Here is a 22,320-nt window from a genome sequence, read left to right as displayed (position 1 = left end):
CGCGGGGGTCCGCGGGCGCCGGGCCGTTTGTGGCGAATCTGCGGACGCGGACGGCGAGCGCCGGGCTGGGCGTGAGGAGCCCGCCCTTCTCCCCTCCCCCTCCGCCGCCTCCCTCGCTGCTCCCGCCCTCCTGCTGGCGCGGCGGCTGCGGCGGGGACCTGGCCTAGGTCTCGGCGAGGGGCGGCGAGGCGGAGCCGGAGGCGCGGGGCGGGACGGGGGGCAGGCCCGGGAGCCGCAGGGACGCGGACCGGAGCCCGGGGCGGGGCCTGCCGCCGGGGCGGGGCTTCGTGGGCGGGGTCTGCCGCCGGGGCGGGGCCTGCCGCCGCGGCTCGGGCGGGAAAGGGCGGAGCCTTGCTCGGGCCTGCAGCGGGCAGCTGGGCTACGGACGCGCCCGGGGAAGACGCCGCGGGCGGCCCGGGCTCCCGGGTTCTGGCTGTGGGGCTCCGGGGACCCCGTCTTCTCGCCGTGCCTGTGTTGTCCTCCGTCACGTTTTCCCAAAAATCTCGACCTGTTGGGTGCGCTTCGGGGATCCGCGTGTGAGCCTGTAAACACGCGTGGAGTGCGGACCGCGGGTGGTCCCTGGCCCGCGGGGTCCCCGAGAGGACCCCGAGCGATGCTGCGTGTAGTGAGCGCTCACAGGAGACCAGGATCGCCTCAAGCAGCCCCTCGGGCCGGGGAGCCCTGTGACCACCCAAGGGAAGCTACGGGGCCTCCCTCCTGGGGGCGCGCACGCAGCTTGCAGCAGGCGCAGGGGTGACCCGGGCCCGTGCCTGGATGGGGCTGGGGGCGCGCACGCGGTCTGCAGCAGGCGCAGGGGTGACCCGGGCCCGTGCCTGGATGGGGCTGGGGGCGCGCACGCGGTCTGCAGCAGGCGCAGGGGTCACCCGGGAGCAGATGACGCCGGCCGGGCGCTGCCCACGCGCCCTCCCTCGGCGTGACCCCAGCAGGCAGAGCGGAGTAGATATCAGCTTTATTACTGGCACAGCGCAGGGAGGTGGCGAGCGCGCCGGGCCGCCGGGGAGGGGCCCTGGCTTCCAGCAGGAGCGGCGGGTGCGCAGCGAGCAGCGGGCGGAGTCCTCAGGGCTGCCCGGGGGCCGGGGCTGGGCTGGAGCCAGCGGGCGGCGGGGGCCGGGGCTGGATGTCCCTGGTGCGCATATAGGACAGCAGCTGTTCGGGGATCTCGGCCAGCACGTCCTTGGCCAGGCGGGCCATGCTCAGCACCTGGTTTCCGGAGCGGTCCACGTAGTCTCGGAATGGGACAAACTGGGGCAGGCAGACACGGGAGGGTGTGGGCTGCTCCGGCCCCACCCAGCCTGTCCAGTATCGCGTTCTCTCCCCGCGCCCCGGGCAGGCTCCTACTCTCCCCGCGCCCCGGGCAGGCTTCTACTCTCCCCACACCTTGGGCAGGTTTCCAGGTGGCTCTCTCCTAACTCGGCTCCCTCCTCCACTTTCTGCTGGACTTCTCCCCTAATGGGGTCGCACAGTCCTCATCCTGACCCCTCCTCCCACTGCCTTGGCCAGCCCCCTGGACTGGAAGCCCCTCCCCAGTGCCTCTGAGCCTACAGGCTCCCTAATCCTGGTCCCTTCTCTCTGAATTCTCTTCTTGGGTGACTGGGTACACTTCTGTGGCTTTAAAAACGGGTTTCTGCAGGCAAAGGGAGGGATGGGGAGAAGGGGAGGGGGCCAGGGAGGAAGAGCTGCAGAAGGGGGAGAGGTGAGGGGTCGGTGGGGAGATGGGGAGGAGAGGAGGCCCAGGAGAGGGGAGCGGCCAAGGGGAGGGAGAAAGCCACCTGTTTCTAAGGACGCTCAGATGGGCACACCCGTCCCTGGCCCCGCTGCACCTTGGCCCCGCCACCTCCTCACTCAGTGCTCGAGGACCCTCAAACCCAGCCGCTGGCAGCTGAGTGCAGGGCTCCCTGCCGCCCCCAACCCCAGCACCTGGGACCTGGTCCCACGCCCAGCACCGGCTCGTCAAGTGGGCTCTGCGGCCCGCTGCTTCCACGCTGACGCGGAGCTGCCTCCACGACAGGCACCTCGGGGGTCTCCCAGCCCTTCCAGTGCTCAATGGATGAGGGCGAGGGGAAGGCAGCGGCCCTGCCCCCCCCCCCCCCCACCTCTGGCAGGTCAGGTCTACCTGAACGATGTCCCGCTCTGCATAGCGCCCCCTGGAGGACACGCGCACATCGTCACCGTCCAACTCTTCCATGGCTGCAAAAAAAGACCCCCTGGCCTGCAGGGTCGACCCTCGCGCCCCTCCTCTCGGCTCCTCAGAATACCTCACGGCGGTATTCTAGTCCTGATATTAAACGCCGATACGGAGTCATCATTACTGCGCCTTGCCCACCTTCCCTCCTCCCAGGCACCCGGGGGTGGGGGAACAGCAGTGTCATTGGCTGTGGCTGTGGTGGTGAACAGGCGTGGAGCTGCCCGCGGGACCCTGTCTTTCCTGTGCGGCAGGTGTGAGTGCCCCAGCCACTGCCCGCCCAGCTCTTAGTCCTGCTCATGGACCGCCCCCCCCGAGCCGAACTCACCCTCAAACATGGCCGGTCCCACACCGACGATGATGATGGACATGGGCAGCGAGGAGGCCTGTGAGGAGAGGGGGTGGCTGGACCCCGTAGCCCTGACCCCTCCCCACAGCCTGCGAGCAGAGAGACACTGTTTCTCTTGATTCCACACTGTGCTTTTTTTCCCTAAGGATGCTTGCATGTCAGGCAGCTCTGAAAGATACAGTGTCTTTCTCTAGGGTAGCGGGCAGGTTCTTGACCGTGCGGTAAATTCACAAAGCTCTCCCAGCGGGAACAAAGGGCAGGCAGAGGTTCCTGAGCGCAGCCCGCAGTGGGTGCAGGCTCACGTGGCCCCCTGACATCCTGCGGGGCCTGGGCCTTAGAGAGCCTAGCCGGTGCTCACTCCAGCTGCTGCTCTTGCCTGGAGTCGCAAAGCCCTCTGTCTCTGATGCAGAAATCTTGCATTTTCCGCCAGTGTCCACACAACTGGCAGGCTAACTTGGTGCCGGCAGGTGGGGTAAAACCTCAGCCCCTCCCCAAGCCCTCGCACAGACTCACGCTGACGATGGCCTCCTTGGTCTGTGTCATGTCGGAGATGACCCCGTCGGTGATGATGAGCAGAACATAGTACTGGGAGCCATCGGAGATCTTGGCTGCAGCCCTGGGGGAGAGGCCGGGATCACAGTCCACCGGCAGCCTGGAGGGGTCTGAGCAGGGGCAGGAGCTGGGCCGCCTGCCTCCACCTGCGCTCCCCGTGCCAGGAGGAAAAGCAGGCCACCTCAGCCCTTTGCAGGGATGTGGACTTCAAGCCAGGAATGACACTGGGTGCTGAATGCTGGGATGGAAGGGGCACTGCTCTGACAGCGCACCCGGCATCGAGGGCAGCAAGGGTCCTTTAAGGCAGTGACACCGAGAGAGCAGCATGGACAAACGCCCGCCGTCAGGGGACTGCAGGCGGCCCACCCTGTCTGGAGCGCAGGAAGCGAGGGAAGCAGAGCGGGCCGGGGGCAGAGGGGCACAGAAGCCCCCTGGGGCAATGCCATTGGAAGAGCAGGAGCAAAGGCCCAAGGCGGCCTTCCTGCCCCTCCCCACCAAGTTCTCTCTCCCTTCTCCCTCTGCGGAGCACGTGTCCCATTGCCTGGGTGGTCGGTCCCCTGTGGTCCTCCCAGTCTGCTGCCGCCTGAGCTCCCTTTCCCGTCTCAGCGTCCCAGTTCTATCTGAAAAGGACTTGGGAAGCCATCAAGTCCAGTCCCCTGATCTTACACCTAAGAAAAGTGAGATCCAGAGAAGGCACAGAGGCAGTGGCTGACCTGTCCTCTCGACTTCCAGGCTCAGGTCCTGTGTGGATTGGAAAGGACAGAGCCGTGCTGTCTGCTAAGGGAGCCCCAGCTGCTTGTGACTAATGAAATGTGCGTTAGTGAGGGCCAAGGGCCGGAGCTTGGCGTAGCGGGTAAAGCCGCCACCTGCAGTACCAGCATCCCAGGGGCACTGGTTCGTATCCCGGCTGCTCCACTTCTGATGCAGCTCTCTGCTGTGGCCTGGGAAAGCAGTGGAAGATGGCCCAAGTCCTTGGGCCCCTGCACCCACATGGGAGACCTGGAAGAAGCTCCTGGCTTTGGAACGGCTCAGCTTTGGCTGTTGTAGCTACTTGGGGAGTGAACCAATGGACAGAATATTTCTCTCTCTGACTCTCTCTCTGTAACTCTGCCTTTAAAAAAAAAAAAGATTTATTTATTTGAAGAATTACATTAATGAAAAGGAGGCAGTGTTGTGGCTCAGGAAGTTAAGCCACTGCCTGCAATGCTGGTTCAAGTCCTGGGTGCTGCACTTCCAATCCAGCTCTGGCTAATGCGCCTGAGAAATCCACAGAAAATGACCCAAGTGCTTGGCTCCCTGCCACCCATGTGGGAGCCACGGATGGAGCGTCGGGTTCCCGGCTGCAGCTGACCCAGCCCTGGCCATGGTAGCCATTCGAGAAGTGAACCACATAAGTCAGAACTGTGGGCAAGGGCCCACACACGAAGGATGTGACAACTGGGGGCCCTGAGCGTCACGGAGGGGTCGGGAGGTGCACCTTTGCCCGGTAGGTCTGGCCGTGGGGGTGGCGGCTGAAGGGAGGGAAACGTGGGGGGTGGCCGCGCGCATCAGAGCCGTTCAGTATACCTCCTTCTACAGGGCAGGCACTTTGTCTGCTACTGATTTTAAACTGAGAAACTGGGGCTCAGCGACCCAAAGGATTGAGCTCCTGGTTCCAACAGCCTCCTCTCCTGGGCTGCCTGCTAGATGCCCTGCGTGGACTCTGTCCTTGCCCGGCACAGGAATGGCTCCCTGTTCATGAACGCCTTGGTGGCTGCCTCTGCACCCCTCACACGCCATTCCTGCTCCCAGCCTGCTCTGCGCCTGCTCGCCTTCCTCTCCCTGCCACCAGGAGGGGCTGTCTGCTCCTCCACGGCGCCCACGCCCTGTCTGCAGGGGGACCCAAGGCCACCTCTCCTGCCACATGATCTGCTGTATTAAGTACACTAAGACACTTTGTCCCCGAAATGAAAGCAAACAGCAATGCAATATGAGCAGAATATAAAACGTACAGAAATTTAAAATGCATTATAAAAGTCAGATCTAGAGACTTCAAAGACGTTCACAGCCTGGCTGCCTCGGGCTGTGCCCCTGGTTCCCCCAGGGGGCGCCATGACCGGCCTTTGCCGACAGCAAGTCTGGGGCCCTCTGGACTGCAGAAGGCAATGATTGATTTATATTTCTGTGCCCTGCCCAGGGCTGGCAGCTCCCAAGGGCAGGGGTTCGACCTGACGTCTGTGTGAATCTCCGGTGCCCAGCAGAGAACTGAGCACACAGCAGACGCCCTCGGAATAGCAACAGCGGTAATAACAGTGGCCGGGAGAGCTACAGGCTCAGAGCACTGAGGCGGCGGCAGGCGCTCTGCCAGGTGCTTGGCACATATCACTCAGTCCTCACAGCAACCCTGCTACAGACGTGCGTTCTGCCAACGAGGAGGCAGGCACAGAGAGGTCAAGAGTCTTGACCAAAGCCACACAGCTGGTGGCTGAGCAGGGCCTGCACTCGGCTGGTCTGGCTGCACTGCCCCTCTGCTGAACCGTCATTAGAAGAAGGAACACGTGGGTCAGGGCAGCGGCCCGAGAGGACGTGGAGGTCTCCCTAGTAACAACGAAAATCACGCTAAGGCTTGCAGTACCTGCACCGGTGAACAGACCCGGAGCCAAGTGTTGTAAGTGATTTGCCCTGGTTAGGGATGGGGAAGAAAGACAATCGGAGCCCTGGTCGTGCGCCTCGTGCCGCTGTCTCGGTCTGCGACAAACTGCATACGTGGTGGCGGTGGCCTAAACTTCCAATCCAGCCGAAAAACTCCTGCCACTTGGTGATGCAGGGAGCAAGGCCCGGCCTCCTCTGGCATGCGTGGGGCTGGTACCGGCACGGCCCCTGTGCGCCAGTCCTACGAAAGCGGGGCACGCAGCACCACGGCCGGTGCACTGCACGTGATGATTTCCTGTCCTGCAGTCTTGTTATTTTAACGCGTTCTCCCTCCGCTTATAAAGATAAATCGGGGCAGGCACTTGGCCCAGTGGTTAAAATAGCACCTGGGACACCCACATCCCAGGCTGCAGACCTGAGTTTGAGCCCAGCTCCTTCTGCGATTGCAGCTTCCTTGCTCACGTGCGCCCTGGGAGTCGGCGGCTGATGGTTCAAGGAGCTGGGTGCCTGCCGCCCAGGAGGGAAACCCAGATTGAATTCTGGGTTCCTGGCTTCCCCACCCTGACCCAGCCCAGGCCACTGTGGGCATTTGGGGGAGCGAAACAACAGACACCCCAAGCGGTGTCTTAACTGCCAGCACCACGGACGTTTCCAAGACCCCTCATACCTATTTGTCCATCCGCCTTCCTGCATGCCGTATCCAGGGGGTTTCCTACCTCATTTCTCTGTCTCAAACTTTCCACAGCAGTGCGTGTTACTTCTGTAACTAAGAATCCAAGAATCCTTCCACGAGCTGTAGCTGGATCTCTTGTAGTCATTACACCGTGGGGCTTACTTACAATTTTGATCCAGGAATTCTTTCTCTCTTTTAAACTCAACCAAGTTTTGTCCCATTTATATATGTTGCTGTATTTTTGTTTTAGTCCTATCCTTTTATTTTTAATACTCTCTGGGCTTTAAAATCATTCGATACATGATCTGAGTGTTCTTTGCATATTTTTACTCTGAATATCTGGAAAATTGCTCCTCTAGTTTTTAAACTATCATTTATTGAGCACCTCCTACAGGTCAGACACTATTTTGTTTGTTTACTTTGAAGACTTTATTTGAAAGGTGCTGCGACAGAGAGAGGGAGAGACAGATCTTCCATCTGCTGATTCATTCCTGAAATGTCTGCAGTAGCCAGGTAGGTAGGGGCCAGGCTGAAATCAGGAACCAGGATCTCCATCTGGGCCTCCCACATGGGTGGTAGGGGCCCAAGCACCTGGGCCATCTGCCCCTGTCTTTCCAAATGCATTAGCAGGGAGCTGGTTCAGAAACAAAGTAGCCAGGACCCAAACGGGCACCTGGATATGGGATGCCAGTGTTGGGAGCAGCAGCGTAACACACCAAGCCACGGCGCCAGCCCCAAACACTATTCTGACACCTCTTACAGGGTGGGGGCCTTGTGGTGGAGGATGTTAAGCCACTGCCTAGGACGGCTGCATCCCATATCACGTGTCTGGGACCCAGTCCTGACTCTGCTTCTGATCCAGCTTCCTACGAATGTGCACCCTAGGAGGCAGCAGGTGATGGCTCAAGTCATTGGGTCCCTGCCACCCACATGGGAGAGCCAGATGGAGTTCCTGGCTCCTGCAGTGGTCTGGTCCAGTGCAGGCTTTAGCCGGCATCGGGGCAGTGAACCAGTGGATGGAAGATCCCAACCCCCACCTCTGCCTTTCAATAAATAAAGCAACTTGTAACACGTCCTGCACTGCTGCGGGATGTGCATGTTGCTAACCCTGGGCAGAAGCCGTTACTGTGTCACCTGTGACTCCACCACCACACAGGAGCGAAGTGGAGGCTGAAATGGACTAAGCTGCTGAAGGTCACACGGTCATAGCAGCCAGCATCACACCCAGGTCTGCGCCTTCCCCACGGTGCTACTGGCTCTTTCTCTGGTTCAAAGGCAAGGCCTGGGAGCGGGGTTGGGGTGGATCCCTGACACACTGCCTCCCACAGCGAGGTACCAGGGAACCTCTTCCGCTCCGTCCCAAGTTCACCCAAGAGCGCTCTTGCCTCTCCTTGGGGAGTCAGCCCCCTGTGTGTGGCCCCTCACCTGGCCACCTGGTTGATGACAGGAGCAAAGTAGGTGGGCCCGTACAGCTGCACCGTGCGCAGGCTCTGGAAGTAGCTCTCTAGCACGCCCTCGATGCCCGCACAGCTGGGGTCCTCATCGTTGTTGTTCTGTGGAAGAACACGCAGGGGGCGCCCAGGAGCTCCTGATGCTCGGGCCCTTTCATGCCCCGCCCAGGCCCTGCGCTGCCAGCCTCACGGCTTCCTGTTCCTCTGCAGGCGCTTGCCCTCCCAGGAAGCTCCTAGCACGGGTGGACCGGACCTGGGGCACAGGGTGGCGGCTCTGGCCTTTGCACACCGTACCAGCGGAAACTGGTGGGAGATCCTTCCCTCTGGAGGCAGCTTGGCCCCGAAGCCGTAGGCAGGGAACAGCTTGTCACTGTCGTAGTCCTGGATGATCTCTCCCACCGCCTTGAGGGCCATGGCATAGGCGCTGAGCTGGTAGGGGCTCATGTAGTGCAGGGAGGTGGGCTGCAGAGGATTCCCTGGGGGGACACAGGAGCCCAGCCTTGCGGTCACCTGGACTACGCATCTGTTCACCTGCTTATCCTGGCGTCCATCTGCCCTCTCTCTACCCATTCCCTCCCTGGCCATTTTATCCACTGTTCATCTATCCACCTGTATCTGTGCATCTACTTATCCACTGATTTATCTGTCCATTCACCCACACTGACCATAAACCCACTTTTCAATCTACTTATCGCTCCACCTCTCCTCTCTCTTACACAGCCATCCATCCACCCATCCATCCATCCGTCCGTCCATCCATCCATCCATCCGTCCATCCATCCATCCATCCGTCCATCCATCCGTCCGTCCAGCCATCCATCTGTCCATCCATCCATCCATCTATCCGTCTGTCCATCTGTCCATCCATCCATCCGTCCGTCCAGCCATCCACCCATCCATCCATCCGTCCAGCCATCCATCTATCCGTCCAGCCATCCATCTATCCGTCCATCCGTCCATCCGTCCAGCCATCCATCCGTCCAGCCATCCATCCGTCCGTCCATCCGTCCACCCATCCATCCATCCGTCCATCCATCCGTCCATCCGTCCAGCCATCCATCCGTCCGTCCATCCGTCCATCCATCCATCCATCCGTCCGTCCATCCATCCGTCCGTCCAGCCATCCATCCGTCCGTCCATCCATCCATCTGTCCGTCCATCCATCCATCTATCTGTCTGTCCATCTGTCCATCCATCCATCCGTCCGTCCAGCCATCCACCCATCCATCCATCCGTCCAGCCATCCATCTATCCGTCCAGCCATCCATCTATCCGTCCAGCCATCCGTCCATCCGTCCGTCCATCCATCCGTCCGTCCAACCATCCATCTGTCCGTCCATCCATCCATCTATCCGTCTGTCCATCTGTCCGTCCATCCGTCCGTCCGTCCAGCCATCCACCCATCCATCCATCCGTCCAGCCATTCATCTATCCGTCCAGCCATCCACCTATCCGTCCATCCGTCCAGCCATCCGTCCATCCGTCCGTCCATCCATCCGTCCGTCCAGCCATCCATCTGTCTGTCCATCCATCCATCTATCCGTCTGTCCATCTGTCCGTCCATCCGTCCGTCCGTCCAGCCATCCACCCATCCATCCATCCGTCCAGCCATCCATCTATCCGTCCAGCCATCCATCCGTCCAGCCATCCATCCGTCCAGCCATCCGTCCATCCGTCCGTCCATCCGTCCAGCCATCCGTCCGTCCGTCCGTCCAGCCATCCATCCGTCCGTCCATCCGTCCAGCCATCCGTCCGTCCGTCAGTCCAGCCATCCGTCCATCCGTCCAGTCATCCATCTATCCGTCCAGTCATCCGTCTGCCTGTGGTTTCTCTTCCTTTCCCGACCATTCATACAGTCACATTATTTTACCCTTCTACCCACTCAGCCATTCCTATCCACCACCCACATACTTGTCTCTGGATTCTCATATTCCCTCACCCATTCTCCTGTCTATGTGGCTGTGACTTTACCAACTTAAAGATCTGTCCCTCTGCCTACCCACACATCTACATGTGCCACCTCTTGTGCCGATCTCTGACCCAGCTGTCCTGTTCACCCATCTGCCCACCCAAGCATCACTTGTCCAGATCCTGTCCTACACCTGCTCTCTCCCGTCTACCAGTTGAGCTTTCACCTTGGCCTTCTTTGACATCTGTACTCTCCTGTCCTCTCTGCCAACCCCTGTACCCCCAAATCTCTCTCCGACACTGCTACCCCAGTACCATCTCGGCTAGGCTTTATGTAATCCTGAGCCTCTTGGGGGGCTAGGTGGACTTGTACCCTCAGGTGGGAATACAGGCCAATGCCTAGTCATTCCCTTAGAAGCCCCCAGCCCCAATCCCACCAACACATGCCTTACCATTGGAAGCCGTGAAGTCAATAGCTACTGTGAAGTTCAGCTGTGTCCTGTTGGGGAAGTAGAGGGTTGAGAAGTGAGGAGCTGACCCTGGCTCTGCCAGGGCTTCTCCAACATCAGTGTGCACGTGGCCGGCCAGGGCTCAGGCTAAACCGCAGGTTCTAATCCGAAGCTCTGGGGTGGGGAAGCCTAACAAGCTGCCGACGCTGCTGGTCCCCGGACCACACGTTCAGTAGCAGAACTGTCTGTCTCCTGTGCGATGAGTGGATCACATGTGATCAAATCTAACCCTTGCTACAGTCCTGAATTATAATTAGGACTCCTGCTCTATGTTGCTGTGTAGTGAGAAGCAGACCACCCGCCCCAGGGGTGCCTGCCTCCCCTAAACCAAGCGGGCGGCCCCAGAGTCTGCTTGGTTCCTCCCTCTCCCTGGGCGTCCCCATCTTGACTGGCCGTAGCTTTTGTCTCAGCCCCAGTCAGATCACTGCCGAAGACCCCTGTCCTGGAAGCCGGCTCCCAGGAGATACTGGAAGCTGCGAATGGTGAAGTCGGCCCAGCCCGAAGACCAGGGGGGCCACACTGTGCGTGCTACGGAGCACGTGCTGGTTTCCCAGTGCACCCCATGATCTCACAGGGCCTTGACCCTCCGTCAACAAGGGAACTGGGGTTTCCACCTGGGGCTGGCCCATGACTCACCCTCCCTTGATGTAATCGACAAAGGTGAATTCAGAGTCGACCGAAAAGGAGAGCAGTGTCACCTGTGGGACAGGAGAGGCAGCCCTGCCACTTGGCAAAGGGCAGGGTGTGGCAGAAGGGACAGGGCACTGATTCCACCCCGTGCCCCAAGCTGTCCCACCCCGCGCAGTGTCTCAAGGGACAGAAAAGGGACATCGTCAGAAACACTCGGATTTCCAAAAGTACATTAGTAACTTGGGAAATACGACTTAGGGTTATCTTATTCATTCTGCAAAAGATCAAAACGTTTTCCTGGATGAGAAAAAATGTAAAACAAAACCTTAAGTGGCGCCACTGGTGTCCCTGCCCCAGCGTTTGCCATGCTGTGTTAATGGGAGGGAAACCAAGCAGCCGGGCCCCAGGGGGCACTCACAGTCCCCGAGTTGACATATTTCTTCTTCTTACACTTCTTCCGGGGGTTCAGCACCTGGTGTGGGGGGGGGCAGCCGTGCTGAGGACAGAGTGCAGGGGGACACAGGCCTGGGCCACCTGGGCGGGGCTGGAGCGCTCACCTCGTAAACCGTGAACTGGTTCTGGGCCTTGCTCAGCTCCCGGTAGCTGGTGGTGAACTCACCAATAAAATCATGGCTGCAATGGGGCCGGGGGTAGGAAGGCAGAAACTGAGGCTGGTTTGGAGCCAGGCCTGCCCAGTCTTTTATGCCCCCTGTCCTATGTCCCTACGCGAGCTGCAGGGCACTAGGCCTGGAGCTAGAAGGGGGCCAGACGAAAGGGAAGGACAGGGAAGAGACACTGAAGCCAAGCGACGGCTGAGGGAAGCCCTGGACTGCAGACCTCGGGGTCTCCCCTCCCCCTGCAGGCTTCCCAGGGCGTGCAGCACCTAGGAGAAGGGGCTGCCTGGGTTGGGTACACAGGGGAGTAGGTGCGGCGGTTCTACCTTCCGTCCCGGTCCCAGTCATACACATCAATCTTCACGGTTCTGCAACCGAGAGATAAACACAGTTTAGGTTGTGCATGGAAAATCCCAAAGACATCAGCTCCACCTAAGCCCGCACAGGCCATGCTCCCAGCCACCCAGCCTGCCCCTGGTCTGCCCGCTCCTCCGTCCGTGCACGTTCCCAGCCATCCAGGGCCATCACAACACCACCATTCCCATGCCACCACTCGGTGAGTCGTGCTGAGTTGCAGGCACTACTGCAAGTCATCCTAGCTAATCTAACAACAGCCCAAGTAAGCACATTACTCTTATTTTGGATAAGGAAACTGAGATGCCAAAAAGTAACCTAGCTACAATCCCATAGCTGGTGGTGGAGCCGAGAGCTACACTCAGACCTTCTGGATCCACAGACCTTATTCTCGGCGACCACGCCTGAGTCCTCCCATCTGTCCATCTACCGATGTCCATCCACCTAGCCGCCCATCTACCCGTACCCCTGTGAATCCAGTCACCTATTAATACACCTTGTTACCTATCCCACTGAACACCCAGCCACTCACCAACTCATTGAAACATGCAAGTATCCACCTGTCTGCATCCAATTTCCTACCCAATGCATAAAACCTGCCCGTCTGTTCACCTACTGCACAACCATCCATCCACTCATCCACGCTGAGATGGTCACCTTTTACTCTCCACTTACCCACCTGTCTCCATACTACCCATTCGTTAGTTCTTTGGCTATAAGCTTATCCATCTACTTTATGCCCACCCATCAACTAACTCATCCATGCATCCATCATCCATGTTGCTATCCACCCACTGCCTCACCACAACACTATTATGGATGGCACGTGTGTCATCGCTCTGGGGCCCAGGAACCCTCTGTACACCCAGTCCCCTGACTGCCCAGCTCGGGCTGACACAGACCTGTCGTAGTCTCCGTTGCACAGAGCCCGCACGGGGATGCTGAACGGCTGCCACACGGGATTCAGCGTGTTTTTCACAACCTCCGTCTTGTGGCAGATGGTGAACCTGCAGAGATGTGAGGGCTGGAACCTGCCCTGGGGGCAGAGACAGGGCCACATGCCCTTGGGGATTCCCGCCTGGCCCCCACTGGTTAAGTACGTGGCCCACATCCGGCCTGGGAGCTTGAGGGACTCACGTGCCATCCTCATTGCTCCTGTAAAACACAAGGAAGGGGTCTGACTTCCCGAAGAAGTCCTTCTTGTCCAGCTTGTTTGCACAGAGCTGCATGGTGGCAATGTCCTAGGGACGGGAAAGCCAGGCAGTTGACACCCAGAGTACCCGCTGCCTTTGGACAGTCCACTGACGGGGTCTGGCGCTCCGGGCTCGGCCACGTGGCCCTTACTGACCCGACAGTTGCTAAGCTCCTCTGCGGTCAGCAGGATGGTCCCGCACTTCTTCCCTGGCACACCCCTGGAAACAGACAGGGCTGCTCAGAGGGAGGGAGGACAGGTGACAAGGATCGGGGGGCCAGTCTGGGACTGGCTGGGCCAGGGGGTTCAGTCATGGTCCCCTGAATGCGTCCTCTTGCATCCTTAGGGGGGCTTCTGCTGAGAAACAGCCTGACTTTGCCTGGGGAGGGGTCTGTGTAGATGTCTCATAACAGCAACGTGAGGAAGACGTGGGATTTAGAGTCTGTGGACTCAGGGTGGATTTTATGACTTTCGAGCTGTGTGACCCTGGGAAAACTGCTTTCCCCTTCTGGAAAGTGGGAATCACGACACCTGTTGGGGCTGTGAAGCCATCCGAATGCCCGCCTGGGAGGAAGCAGCGTCCAAGCCCGGCAGACATGAGGCGACGGCATGAGTGTTCTCCAAAGCCGACCCTGGAGCCCAGTGCACGCTGGGCCCTGCGCCCGCTACCACCTGGCCACTCAGCACCCTCCAGCTCCCCTGGGCTCTGCTGAGCTCCTCGGGGACCACCCGGGGAGGGGGCCCAAGTGCAGTATGACGAGCAGCTCCCAAGGAGGGGAGGGATTTCCATTCAGACCCAGGGCAAAGGGCTGCTGCGTTAGGTCACAGCTATCGGGTCTGTGATGTCTATGAAAAGTGTGATCAGGAAAAAAAACTCCAAAACCAAAAACCGCACAGGGCTGCTGCTGTGGTGTAGCAGGTTAAGCTACCACCTGGACGCCAGCATCCCCTGTGTGCACTGGTCCTGGCTTATTTTATCTGGCTCTCTGCTAATGCTCCTGGGAAAGCAGCAGCAGATGGCCCATGTGCTTGGGCCCCTGCACCCGTGTAGGAGACCCAGGAGAAGCTCCTGGCTTCTGGCTCTGGCCTGGCCCAGCTCTGACTGTTTTGGCCATTTGGGGAGTGAACCAGTAGACAGACAATTTCTCTCTCTCTCTCTCTATAACTGTGACATTCAAATAAATAAATTATGGGAAAAAGAACCTAGAAGACAACTCAGGAGACAATCTAGATGACCTTGGGTCTGGTGATGACTTCAGATACCGCACCGAAGGCACAGCCCACGAACCACATAACTGGAAAGCTGCACTCCAATAAAGTTACAGGTTTCTGCGCTGGGGCCGGCGCTGTGGTGTGGCAGCTTCAGGTCTCTGCCTGAAGTGCCAGCACCCCATATGGGTGCTGGTTTGTGTCCTGGCTGCTCCATTTCTGATCCAGCTTCCTGCTAGCGGCCTAGGAAAGCAGTATAAATGGCCCAAGTGTTTGGGCCCCTGCACCCACGTGGGAGACCTGAATGAAGCTCCTGGCTCCTGGCTCCAGCCTGGCCCAGCCCTGGCTGTTACAGTCATGTGGGGAGTGAACCAGCGGATAGAAGATCCCTCTCTCTGTCTCTAACTCTCTCCCTCTCTCTTTAACTCATCCCAATAAATGAATACATTTTTAAAAAAATGGTCAAAAATAAAGAAAACAAGACAGCTGAGCGCTGCCTTTCACTGCTCCAGTCTCTGACCCCTGTGGACAGGGACTCTGCACCTGCACACCCAGAACCAAGAAACCCTGATCCTGCCGCCTCCGGGGGGTCTTCACATGCCCCACGTTCTCCCTCACTGCAAATTCCAGTCATCCATCCCTTCCTCCTGCTTCTTCCGCTGCCCTGCTCTCACTGAGCCGGACCTGCGAAACCCAGCTCTCTGCTGCCCCAGCCTGCACCGCGCAGCTCAACACCGGCAATTTATGCTGCCTGGAACCCCCCCACCCCCGTGGCTGCGCGGCTCAGTCCCCTTTGTAAACCGAGCGCCAGCCGTCAAGAAGGTCCTGCACTGCCTGGTGGTCACACCGGGCGCGCCGGCCCTTCCCTCTCCAGCTCTGCCAGGTGGCAGCTTCACTCCTCCGCTCTCCTCAGACCCCTCCTGCCTCCTCCCTGCCCCTCCCTCGGCTGGTGACCCTGTTTCCTACTCGCTGACAGGAGAGAAAGTCCACCCACCACAACACCTCACCCACTGTTCCCTCCCCCAACACAGCCGGGCCTGCCTGCTCCTCCCAGGGCTGTGAGCTCCCTGCTGTCCGTGCTGTCAGCCCCAGGCCACCCGCTCCAGCTACGCCTCCTCTCCTTACCTCCTGCTCCCTTCCAGTGCACACACAAATGAGGAACAGAACCGGAAAGCAGCTTTCCCCGCCCTCGCTTCGAGGACCCACCTTGTGACCGAGCTCATCAGCCTGAATCCTCGTTGGAAACCTGTTCCCGACTTCCTCCTTCCAAGCTTCTCCTTCTCCCCGCCCCCACCACCTCTCTCTCTCCCTTCCTTCAAATCATCCCAGGTGTTCAGGCCACAGGCTTTGGTGCCATCCTCAACCTGCTTCCCTCATACCAGTATTCAATTTGTCAGGAGCCCACTGGCTCCATCCTCAAAATAGATTCCGCGTCCGGGGCAGGCGTTCATCCCAGCAGCTAAGCCCATGACAGCCCACACCAGAGTGCCTGGGCTCAGTTCCTCCGGCCCCCAAGCCCAGCTTTCTGCCAACACAGACCCTTGTGTGTGTGTGTGGGGGGGGGGGGAGGTGACTACGATCCTGCCACGCACAAGGGGGGCCTATATGGAGCTCGCGTCCTGGCTGTGGAGGGCATCTGAGGAGTGAGCCAGCACACGGCACCCTCTCGCCTATCTGAGATGCATTTGAGAAAATTAAATACATACGCAGAACTTGACGGCCTCTCCCCTCCTTCAATGCTGCACCCCCGGGCACTGCGGCAGGCGCCTCCCTGCTTCCGCCTGTGTGCACCTAAGGTTTGTTCTCTGCTCGGCGGCCAGCAGCATCCCCCTGGAAGCCCCTCCAGGGACTCCCCTCTCAGGGGAGAAGCTAAGCAGCTCCAAGGACTGCCCTGGGAAATCTCTAGCCTCTCTGCAGTTCTCTGGCACCGGCAATGTATACTGCCTGGAACCCCCCCACCCCCATGGCTGTGTGGCTCAGTCCCTCCCCTCCTCCAGGTCGTGGCTCAGAGCTGACAGAGGCTTTCTCTCTGACCACCCTGCAGCACACACACCTCCACCACCCAGCACTTCCAGGTCCTCCTCTTCCGCCCGCTCTGCCTTTCCTTCCACGGCACTTCACGTCTTCCAACCCATTACATCATGGCTTCGCATGTGCGTTGTGCACACCCCCCCTCCCCTGCTAGAGTACAAGCCCCCTGTCGGCAGGAGGAGTGCCTTTGGTCCACCAGTGCCAGCCGGCCCCCAGAGAGCCGCTGGCAGTAGCTGTGGACAGGGCGTGGCTACCAAGTGCAGTCCCCAGTGACCCCAGTGCAAGTCCCTGAGGGGCTGAATTAGCCCAGGGAAGCTGTAAGTGGCCCTAAAGGAAAACGACAAGGTGAGAGCCGCCCCGGCAAGCGCAGTCCACACTGATGACCAGACGGTGTTCCTGCGGGAGAGGATGAGGAGGCCCCCTTCCCTGCCCGCACCCCTTCCCTCAGCTCACGTGAGGGGTCGCTCCACGCGGCTGCCCTGGCCTCCGATCACCTCTCCCAGGGCCAGGAACGCTTGTCCTAGGAAATCCTGCAGGGACGGCACGGGGACTCATGAGGCCAGGGCGTGGACTCCAGGCCAGGCCAGTCAAGCCGCTGCCCCAGACCAGCTGACCCTGGGGCAGGCGGCAGGGCTCCCGCCCATGGCCTGTGCTGGGGAAGGGGTCCGCAGGCAGCCCTGCTCCTGGGACCACCATCAGCCTCCTCCACCCCTCACCTGGCCCCTGCGCGCCCCACACACCCCTGCAGCCTTACCTTCTGTGGGCGCCAGCAGCGGCCGGGAGGGAAGAGGCACAGTGAGGAAGGGGCACTGGTGGGACAGGGTCAGGAGGGTAGGGCGGGGGTCTGGCCATGGGGAAGGAGGGTCATGGAACCCCTCGGAGTGTTGCTGTTCCCCGCTGCCCGCGAGGGGCCGCCTGCTCACCGGTTTGGAGATGTTGGTCTTGGAGTCCACGTTGTACCTGTCAAGAGAAGGGGGGGCGTGAGTCGGCCTGGTTGCAAGAGGGGCAGGGGTGGGGGTCAGAGCCGGGAGGCGGAGCCCAGCTCGGTGAGGGGCGGGGTCGGCCAGGACCCCGGGCGGGGGCCTCACACATCGAAGCGCAGATTCTGCTTTTCTTCGAAGAAATAGTCGAGGACGAATTTGCGCACGAAGTCCGGGTTCAGTGTGTTGTCAATCACCTCCGTCCGTCCAAACTGGGGTGGGCGGGCGGAGAGTCAGCGAGGGGCGCCCCTAGCAGGCGGCTGCAGGGCGCGGCCCGGGGCGGGGAGGGGGCGGGGGACTCACCTCCCGCCACTCCTGGCTGGCCCGGCTCTGCGTGTACAGCACGACCACTGCGGGACGGGAGGAGCGGGTCGGGCTGCGCCCCTCGCCGGCCCCTGCCCGCCCGGCTCCGCGCCCCGGTCCCCAGGCCCCCTGCCCCGCGCCGCAGCCTCCTACTAGGGTCGGACTTGGAGAAGGTGTCGAGGTCCAGCAGGTTCCTAGGGAAAAGCAACCGACGGACAGAGGGCGCTAGCCCCGGAGCCCCCGCCCCTCGTGTCGCGCCTCCCTGCCCGCCCCAACAGGGTCTGCGCTGTCCTCACTCAGCACAGCGCCGGAAACCCCTTCCCGGGACCTTCTCTCTGCCCACTGGACGCAGAGGGGCCCAGGAGAGAGCTCCCCTATCACTTGGTCCACCGGGCCCAGCTTCCTGGACCCCCGGACACAGCCCTTGAACCCGCAGGCTGAGGTCTCCTCTTGAGGTGGAGCAGCCCAGGAAGCCCCTCCTCGTTCCCGCCAGCAGCTCCCCGGTCCCTCGAGGCCTCCCCCCCCCCCCCGACCCCGAGGTTCAGCCCCTGCCCGCGCTGAGTGGGCCCCAGAGCCGACTGGGGCTGGGGCAGTGCCGGTGCCCAAGCCTCCCCAGCGCGGCCCGCTCACCTGCAGGACACGGTGATTTCAATCTTGGTAGCCGGGACGCTGCGCTCCGAGGCTCCGCTGAGAGACATGGCTGGTCGGGCGACCGGAGCCGCGGAAGGCTGAGACCCAGACCGCAGAGCTAGGGGCGTCCGCGGGGCCGGCCCATGTGTGGCGGCGGCGGCGGCTGCGCTCCCGCCAGCCCTGCGTGCGCTCCCGCCGCTCGCGCCCTGGCAGTGGCCGCTGGCGGCAGCAGCTCCAGATGGCAGCACAGCCCCGCCTGGCCCTGCAGGCGGCCCCCGCCCCATTGGAACAGCCTGAAGCCGGCCGAGACCCTTACCCAGATCCCAACTCCAATCTACGCCTCACCCCAAGCAACGGGCGCCCCCCACCGCGAGCTGTCCACGGTGCTGAAGCACTTGGGTACCGGTGGGCACGGGGGCTGCTCCAAGTTTCCCTCCTCTCACACAGGGTCTCCTTTAAGTTCCACTTGTTCCTAACAGCTGTGTGACCTTGGGCGAGTGACCCAACACCTCTGTGCTCATTCTCATGGATGAGCCATCCTAGCAGCTAGTTGGGGTGCTCAACATTTTACAGATAACCCTAGGAAAGCGGCAAGCACACGGCCAGTGCTGGATAAATGCTTGTTGGCATTATGGCCTCAGCATTCAAGCTGAGCGCTGTTGGGGCCAGACTGCTGAGGGAAGCTCTTAGGGCCCTGGACCCAGCCCTCTCCCCACACCTTTCAACTCTCAGGGCTTCACGGCTTGAGATGTGGACACTGTCCTGGCCACACTGGACGCCAGTGGCCCATGACCCCTCCAACAGAGGAAGGGAAGGTGAGCATGCCCTTCCCCTTCTCAGCCAAGCAAGGACCCAGCACCCACAAGGATCAATGCAGGCAGCCCTGGACACCTAACAGGTGAGCAGCCTCCCTAGGTGAAGAGGGTCCACGACTTCCAGCCTACCAGCCTGGGGAGTCCGTGTCCCCTTTTGCTGGGGGGGCCACTGTGGCTCGGGTTGAGTCTCCGGCTCCCTTCCTGTTCACCATACCCACCCACAAGGCAGGCACATGAGAACCTCCCCCCAAAGCTCCACAAGACAGGACCAGATGAGTGCAGGAGCAGCTGTTCAAAAGGACTTTGATTTTATTGTGTGATCAGTGTCAAACTGCCTCGTTTCAGTGCAAGTGACCCCTCCCTTCCAGGAAACCAGAATGGTGGGTGAGTCCTCTGCAAGGCCCCAGGGAGACCCTAGTTTTGGGAGTTGAGGGGGGCTCTGACAGAGTCACGGGTGGGTGTGAGGCAGTGACGAGGGCAGCAGTCAACAGTCAGGAGCTGGGGTAGGGAAACCCTGTCCTTGGCCCTGCTTAGCTTTGGGGCTGCTGTGTGTGTGACGGAGAATAGGGGAGTGACCCCCCCTCTGACCCGGAGGAACCCCTTGGCCAGGCATGGCTTTGATTCCACGAAGGGCTCAGCTAAGAGGAGCAGGAAACCACCATGGGCTGGCTGTTTCACAAGGCGCTGCTGCTGGCACCCCGCAGACCGACCCCACGAGCAAACTGCTCCAGCAGGCCCCCGATGGCACCAGACGGACTGGGGGCTGCGGCCCGGAGACCCACCGTGCTGCTGTATGCGGCCAAGAAGGCACAGCGCACCTCCTGCAGCCGAGTCTCCCGGCTGCTCAGGGCTGCGAGCCTGTGGGGAGGGAGGGAGAGAAGGAAGGAACACGTCACCCTGGACCAGACCCAGCATCCTTGTTCCCACTGCCCAGACAGCACTGGTCCTGTGGCCACACAACCACCAGTACTGGCCAATCCCTCTCTCACACTGTCCCTCTCAGCTCTCAGGCCACTGCGCTCACCCAGAACAGCAGCCACTTTTACTGGGGCAATGATCTGGCTCCGCTGGGATAGTACCCGTCTGTGACGCGGGGGAGGCAGACAGAATTCCCACTCACAGCTGTTGGACTCCTCTCCTCAGCAGGAACGGGTGGAGGCCCAGGCCTCAGCCTTGATGCCAGGACTTGACACACCTTGGGAAGGAGTGCTCGCCCTGGAGAGGCCAGGGCCCCCTGTTGAGACCTCTCTTCCCTGAGGGCTCGCCTGCACCTTCAGTCCTGGGTGTCATCAGGGACACAACCGGAAAGGTGCTGCTCTCCCACCAGGACCTCTTTCTCCTTCTTGGCCTCTACAGGCACTCATCACCCATGGAAGACAGCAAGCCCTTTTAAACCTGTCCTCACCCTGCAAGGACAGATCAAGGAAACAGATGTATGCTCAACTTATCAGAGCCTGGACGCCACAGGAAGCCACCTGATGTCCTGAAGGGTCTCTAACAGAGGAAGCCCAAGGTATACCCAGCCTTTGGACTCCAAGGTCAAGAGCACCCTTGGAGGCCCCTCGGAGATGAGCCCTCGCACTATACACTAGCCAGCACCACTAACTTCTTTCAGATTCTTCCCTGGGGTTGGCACAAGGCATTCCATCCCCAAGTCCCAGGATCCACAGCCCAGGGCCTGGGGCCCAAGGGGCAGGTCAGACAGGACCGCCAGAAGTCGGAAGTCGACCTGTGGCAGTGCTGTGTGACAGGTGGAGAAGCAGCAGGCTCCTGGGTCCGGGAGAACCTAACAGCTCTCACACAGTGCTAAGACGACAGAGCTGGTGCTGGCTCCCGGTGATGCCTGAACCACCCTGGAGTCTCCACAGGCACCTGGGGCAGACGTGAGGCCCTCAGTCACACAGCTCCTCCTGACGCTCATGTGGGAAGAACCTCCCATCCCATCCAAGTGCACTCTCACAGCCCGCACCTGTGAGGGCACAGACCAAGAAACGAGAACTGGAGCCCACAGCATGTGTGTCCCACGTGGACCAGGAGACAAGGGAGCTGCCAGCGCGTGCCCTGTCCAGAGATCAGCCAGGCTGGCAACCCAAGATACCACAGGCATGCAGAGTAGCTACGACTTGGACTAAGTTCTGTGATAGCAAGGCCAAGCATGAACTACCCTGACCCCCACCCCCACGACCCTGGCCCTCTTCCTGGAACCTCCAGAGCTGGAGGGTGGCTAGCTCAGAGCGCCGGGTGGAGGCCTCAGGAGGTTCTGGCCAGGTGCGCTGTGGCTGCAGCTGCTGTCTCCAGGCTAACCCAGTGCTGGTGAGGGTGCTTCAGGGAGCAGCAGGGGAATCTGGGCTTCCTCTACAGAAGGCTTTTAGGCCAGTGTGCTGAAAGCAGGAAGTCCCTACAGAACGGTCTGATATCTAAAAAAGTCAGTCTTGTTCAGGGCCTAGAGACATGGCTGCCGCAGGCACAGTGGCCTTGGAAGTCCCCCAGGGACCTCCCAGCTGCACTCACAGAACCTATGAATGCTGTCTTGGGATCAAAAGGTCTGGTCAGCTCTGGCACAGCCTCAGCTGGCATTCAGGGACCCTCTTCCTACCCACTGCCCAGGGCACATGGCCTCCACAATGTCAGCATGGGGGCTAGGAGCTGAGTCTGGGGATGCTGAGTGAGGCAGCTTGTCAAGGTGCGAGGGCGCAGGTGTGGAGGTGAGCAGAGGCTCCCCACGAGGCCCCTGAGGAGCCACAGGGGTGCGCAGGCTCTCCAGGCCAGCGGAGGCCCCTCTGCCTGACACGCAGGAGAGGGCAAAGCAGGCAGGCGGCAGGTAGCTTGTCCAGCAGCAGCAGCTGTGTGCATCAGGCAGAGGTGCTCCAAGAGCCGGAGGCCCAGCTCTGCAGTCTTGGAAAAAGATGGCTTACAGGCACAGGATCCAGGCTCTCTGCACCCTCTTTCCTGCCTGCAGGCAGACACAGAGGTGGGGGGTAAGCACCACAAGTCACCCCGCTCTGCCTGCGAGGAGCACAATGGGGCTAACCCAGCGCCATCCGGGCTCTGGCATAGGATGCTGGCATAGCCCCTCTCATGCTGGCACAGCCTTGGACAGAAACAGGCTCTCCAGCTACAGTCCTCCAGCTTTCCCTCACGCACACCCAACATGCCCATGGATGCCTTTTAGACACAACCTCAACGGATTTTCTGAGCCATCTTCCAGCCTCCTTCACCTGCAGGGTACGGCGGCTGGGGGCAGCCTCTGTGCTGTTCCTACGCAGCTGCCCTGCCTGCTCAGCGG

The 22,320-nt window shown here is 60.5% G+C and overlaps 2 protein-coding genes across 7 annotated transcripts in view; both read right to left on the bottom strand.

Annotated features, from left to right (window-relative positions):
• Positions 1–1,077: 1,077 nt before the first annotated feature.
• On the bottom strand, positions 1,078–18,287 carry CPNE9 (copine family member 9). Its single transcript, XM_062200337.1, has 21 exons — positions 18,220–18,287; positions 17,743–17,783; positions 17,590–17,681; positions 17,395–17,498; positions 17,230–17,266; positions 17,061–17,063; positions 16,760–16,836; positions 13,223–13,286; positions 13,012–13,115; positions 12,777–12,881; positions 11,847–11,888; positions 11,464–11,539; positions 11,325–11,378; positions 10,913–10,974; positions 10,220–10,266; positions 8,154–8,335; positions 7,834–7,961; positions 3,066–3,168; positions 2,532–2,589; positions 2,135–2,208; positions 1,078–1,263 (listed from the first exon to the last, which is right to left on the bottom strand). Exons 1-21 carry the CDS (start codon positions 18,285–18,287, stop codon positions 1,078–1,080), a joined length of 1,707 nt encoding a protein of 568 aa, XP_062056321.1.
• A 1,024-nt stretch (positions 18,288–19,311) lies between these two features.
• MTMR14 (myotubularin related protein 14) overlaps positions 19,312–22,320 on the bottom strand; it is a 41,707-nt gene continuing 38,698 nt past the window's right edge. For 5 of the 6 annotated variants that reach the window (XM_062200389.1, XM_062200388.1, XM_062200390.1 and 2 more), the window contains one exon: positions 19,312–19,892. In XM_062200389.1, coding sequence (XP_062056373.1) covers positions 19,709–19,892 — 184 coding nt within the window. In that variant the 3' untranslated portion in view covers positions 19,312–19,708. The remainder of the gene's footprint in view (positions 19,893–22,320) is intronic. The other variant, XM_062200391.1, reaches the window with a different exon arrangement.

This window comes from Lepus europaeus, chromosome 9 (genome assembly GCF_033115175.1).
Source record: "Lepus europaeus isolate LE1 chromosome 9, mLepTim1.pri, whole genome shotgun sequence".
Classification (NCBI taxonomy): domain Eukaryota; kingdom Metazoa; phylum Chordata; class Mammalia; order Lagomorpha; family Leporidae; genus Lepus; species Lepus europaeus.
The sequence above is the reverse complement of the archived record's forward strand: the minus strand, read 5'-3'. Positions and strand labels throughout refer to the sequence as shown.